Below are 4,244 nucleotides of genomic sequence, written 5' to 3' on the forward strand. Positions count from 1 at the left end.
TGTTGTGTTGCAGTAAAATTTCTATAAAGATAACACTGCATAAAAACAATTCTGTAAGCACAAGGAAGTGTAAAAAGTGTGGTCAAAATAACCAGCAAGTTGAGTCAGTGTCAAATGGGATTTCAATTGGCAAAATATTCTTTTTCTACAGCTTTGTACCTTGAATCCCATTTTAGTATTGTAGGATGTCACAGGGAAGATGGTGGGACTCTTCATTAGTCACTTAGTAGCAGTAGAAGTAAGGGGTTCAAACTAAAAGAGGGAGAATTTAGGTTAGGTAGTGAGGAAGACATTGTTCTCTGTGAGGTGAGACTCTGGAACAGGCTGCCCAGAGAAGCTTTGGATGCCCCATCCCTGGAAGTATTAAAGGCCGAGGTTGGATGGGGCTCTGAACAACTTCATCCAGGAGAAAGTATCTCAGCCTATGTCGGGGGGATGGAATGAGATGATCTTTAAGGTGCCTTCCAACAAGAGCCATTCTATGAGTTTATATTCAGGTTTTTTTGACAGATGAACAATAATTTGGCAACACTTAGCATAATTACATTTTATTGAAATATTGAAGTTCTTCTTAAAGTGTTACAAAGGTATAATACATTTATAATATAAGAGTAAAGGCTCAACATTAAAATGAAAAGACTTAGTAAAAAATATAGATTAGAAGTTACTACAGCAAAATAAACTCATTGCAATTACATTTATGTTTTGTTTTGTTGTTTGGGCTTTTTTAAAAGAAAACCAGCTATATTGATCAGCACATATAGACAAGATAAAATACAGCAAGAGTTTTCTTCCTCCATAAAGTAATCAACCAAGTAGTAACAAACTGTAACAAACACTAATTTCATGCATAAGTGTAGAGAGGATCTTAAACTCTGCATATAGTACTAATTTCAGCTTTTGTACAGCCCCACTTGCAACACATTCCTGCCAAACCCAGAGACTCCCGTTTTCTTCTGGGATACCTGGCCCAAAGGTAGCTGCTTGATTCCATAGGATTTTCATTTCCTGTTCCCCCCCTGTCCTTCTGAACGGCTTCCTCTACCTGGCGAACAAGTTTTTTTAAGTCACCTGCCACCGGTACATATTCATTATAGTAATTTAAACTATACAAGTCCTTAAACGTCTCCCATCCAAGAAATGGGCTGCTTCTCTGCAGCTGCTCCACTTCAGGATCCAAAACTGATTGCAGGTTGAAGCTTCCCAGTAGTTTGTTACTTGCTGTTTGTGCAGAATCTGGTTTAAAGAGAAGACTTATCTTAAATTCAGACTGTAGGAGCATCAAAAGGATTACACAGCTCTAAGAAATAGCAACAAAACCCATTCAGTTAGTAATAAGTGACACACTGTTATGCAGGAGAACTGTCAGTACTTGAGTGTCTCCACACCATGATGTACTTGTAGTTTACTTTTAGCAGAATCTATGTTTTAAAGTCTACACCTCCTGTTTGACATGCAGAGTACACAGAAACAACTGTAGCTGAAGTAAAGGCATCCTGTCACAACTGCAGTGTTATTGATAAAGTCTCAATTTTTCCACAGAATCAGAATTTTGTTGTAAAGGCATGTATCCAGAAACATCACACAGCTGTGTCTTGTGTTGGATGAATTAGATTAGACCTCTCCTCTCCTGTGCACAACCACGCAAAGTAGCATCAAGTGAAGAACAAATGTAGGAAGGACTAAATAAGCAAAGATTGTATGCAAACTGATTCCTAGATTGCATTTTTCTATAGCTATTTTTAACTGATGCCTTCCTCTAATTTCTTTCATTTCTCAAGGCATATCAGGGGCTTGCAGCATTTACTTATGACATGCTTCATCTCACTGACTAAAATGTTCTCAAAAATACAGCCCTACTTCCTTGCACCCTACACTATTTCTCTTGATTTTGCTTCTGCAAGTCAAATGGCATTGCTAATGTGAAGAAAAACAGCTTCTTTTGTCTTGTCACCTTAGTGCTGTTAATACAGTTAATTTTTTGTTTCAGAAAGCTGAAAGAATGTAAGACTATCCAGCAACATTTGTATTTACTTAAATATGGCTAATTAGTATATAGAACATAATTTTCAGATAGAACAGCTGCCTGAGTAGGTGCAAAAATAAAAGTAGCTGTAGCTACTTTAGTAATTAGACAGTGACTGCTATTGATAGTCTTTAGGGTGGAGAAGTCTCCTAGTTAGACATTATGCAGCACAGTGGAGGCTCCTTAGTGACTGCTGTTCTCAGAAGCTGCTATTAACAAAAAGGAAAGCAAAATTTTCTAAGCAAGAACATAATCCCCACAGAAGCTGTATGTAAGTAATTTGTTATAATTACAAAGGTTACTTTTATCTTTTACTCAACCTGTTGGGGGGGGGGGGGAAGTGGCAAAAATTCCCAGAAAACCCAGAATACTGGCTTCTTTTTCAGTATTCAAAATACCAACACAAATTAATCACTTAAAATTACTATTACATTTACCGCATCTTGAGAACACAGCCCAAAAGGTTGTCACCTGGCGCACCAGAGTCCGTGCTCCCCAGCGTGCCAACTCTTTGATGCAGAGGAGCCCCCGAGAGTGGGAACATCGCGCGATCCCACGCCCGTGGCGCTCCCGCACATCCCGGGAGCTCTGCCGGGCAGCGCGGCGCCAGGGCTCCAGTGCGGGAGGGAAGCCCCGGCAGGAACCCCACTGCATTCCGCCGACGGAGGAATTACGGAGCCTTGGGAAGGCAGAGAAGCCATAGCGACAGGCATTCCCCACCGCTCCCCAGGGCGCATCAGATCTCCCCCCACGGCCAAGAGAGGGGAGAAGCGTGGTTTTATCGGATTTTATAGTAGGAGCTCCTCCGCGGCCGGCAGCCGTGCCGGAGGTACCTCCGAACTGACCAAAAACTTTGCGGATTATCCCGGCAAATAATGCCCCAGCGCCTGCAGTCCCTTTCCCTCTGAATCTCAGGTCGTCCTTCCAAAAGTCTCGGAAATGCCGGCTAGGATCTAGAGGGAAAGCGAGAGAGGGACGCGGACCTTCCCTCAGCGGCGCAGGGCGGGAGGAGCGAGAGGCGCCGCGGGGCGCTCGCCCTTCCCCATCCCCTCCCGTCCTCCCCATCCCTCCTCGCAGCGCTGCCGTCGCTCGGCAGCGAGCGGAGCGCCCCGACAGCCGCCCGCCGCTCGGGCTGGCTCCTGGGACACTCACCGGCCGCGGGCTCCGCCGCCAGCAGGGAGAGCCGCTTCCAGCGGGACCCGCCGCAGGTGAAGATGACGGCGCGGATGAACTCGCGGCCGCACAGCTTCACCCCGTACCCGTCCCCCTCGCCCGCGGGCAGCACGGCGCCGGGATGCCCCGGCGGCGCCGCGCACAGCAGTGCCACGGCGGCGCACAGCACTCGCAGCTTGGCCATCCCCATCGCGCCGGCCCCGTCCCACGGGCGCGTTCCCAGCAGACCCGACGGCCGCCACAAGGCCCCCGACCGCGGCGTCCAGCCCAGCCCAGCCCAGCCCAGCCCCGCCGCCGCCCGCCTTTTATGCGCCGCGGTCGGCGCTGAGTCACCGCCCCGGCCCCGGCCCCGGCCCCGGCCCCCTCCCCTTCCCCTTCCCCTTCCCCGGTGCCGCGGCTGCCGCCTCCCGCCGGGCGTCCCTGCGCCTCAAGCAGCGGAGCCCTCGGGCAGCGCCGCGCCCTCTCTCTGCCCTGGCGAGCTGTCGCGGCTCCTCACGCCGCCACGCCTCAATTTCGGACTCCCTCCTCGGGCTCCTGCCCCACAGTTACCCGGAGAGGAGTCCAGGCTTTGAAAAAGTGAGAAACTTAATTTCGAGTGTTTTTGCCATTGTAGGTCTGGAATCTCCATAACTACCTCTGTGTCCTAAAAATGTTGTCCGACATAAAAAGACAGAAACAAGTGAAGTACAAGAAATGCACTTGCAAGGAAGTACTTCAGCTGTGGATACTTGAAGGGGGATTTCAAAGCCTGAATTCCTCTCAGGTTTGTTGTACTGGAGGCCTGAGGTCAGTGGCAGCCATAGGCATCAAAGTGTCAGAGATACCCTGGCTCCAATGTGGGCATCCTAGAGATTTGGAGCTCCACATCTGGGTGCCTCCTGAATAGGGCCCAGCAGGCTCTTGCTGACAAGGGTAGTGGTCTTTGGACTCCATGCACAGCTATGCACTCTGTGAAAGTAAACTTTACTTCTGGATTTGTTTGTTGGCTTGGTTGTTTTTGGGGGTTTTTTTCCCCAGTACAATAGGACAAGAAGTTTTTATAAGA

At 48.4% G+C, this 4,244-nt stretch overlaps 1 protein-coding gene across 1 annotated transcript; it reads right to left on the bottom strand.

The window, feature by feature from the left end:
- Positions 1 to 532: 532 nt before the first annotated feature.
- On the bottom strand, positions 533 to 3,467 carry LOC115491233 (relaxin-3-like). Its single transcript, XM_030258857.4, has 2 exons — positions 3,179 to 3,467; positions 533 to 1,236 (listed from the first exon to the last, which is right to left on the bottom strand). The coding sequence occupies exons 1-2, from the start codon at positions 3,387 to 3,389 to the stop codon at positions 869 to 871; spliced, it is 579 nt and encodes a 192-aa protein (XP_030114717.3). The 5' UTR covers positions 3,390 to 3,467; the 3' UTR covers positions 533 to 868.
- Positions 3,468 to 4,244: the final 777 nt, after the last annotated feature.

Source organism: Taeniopygia guttata, chromosome Z, assembly GCF_048771995.1.
Source record: "Taeniopygia guttata chromosome Z, bTaeGut7.mat, whole genome shotgun sequence".
In the NCBI taxonomy this organism is placed as follows: Eukaryota; Metazoa; Chordata; class Aves; order Passeriformes; family Estrildidae; genus Taeniopygia; species Taeniopygia guttata.

Coding starts and splice junctions, on each gene's coding strand:
- LOC115491233 (XM_030258857.4), bottom strand. CDS start 3,389: ATGGGGATGGCCAAGCTGCGAGTGCTGTGCGCCGCCGTGGCACTGCTG. Junction 1,237..3,178: donor GGCGGCGGAGCCCGCGGCCG/GTGAGTGTCCCA, acceptor TCTTTAAACCAG/ATTCTGCACAAACAGCAAGT.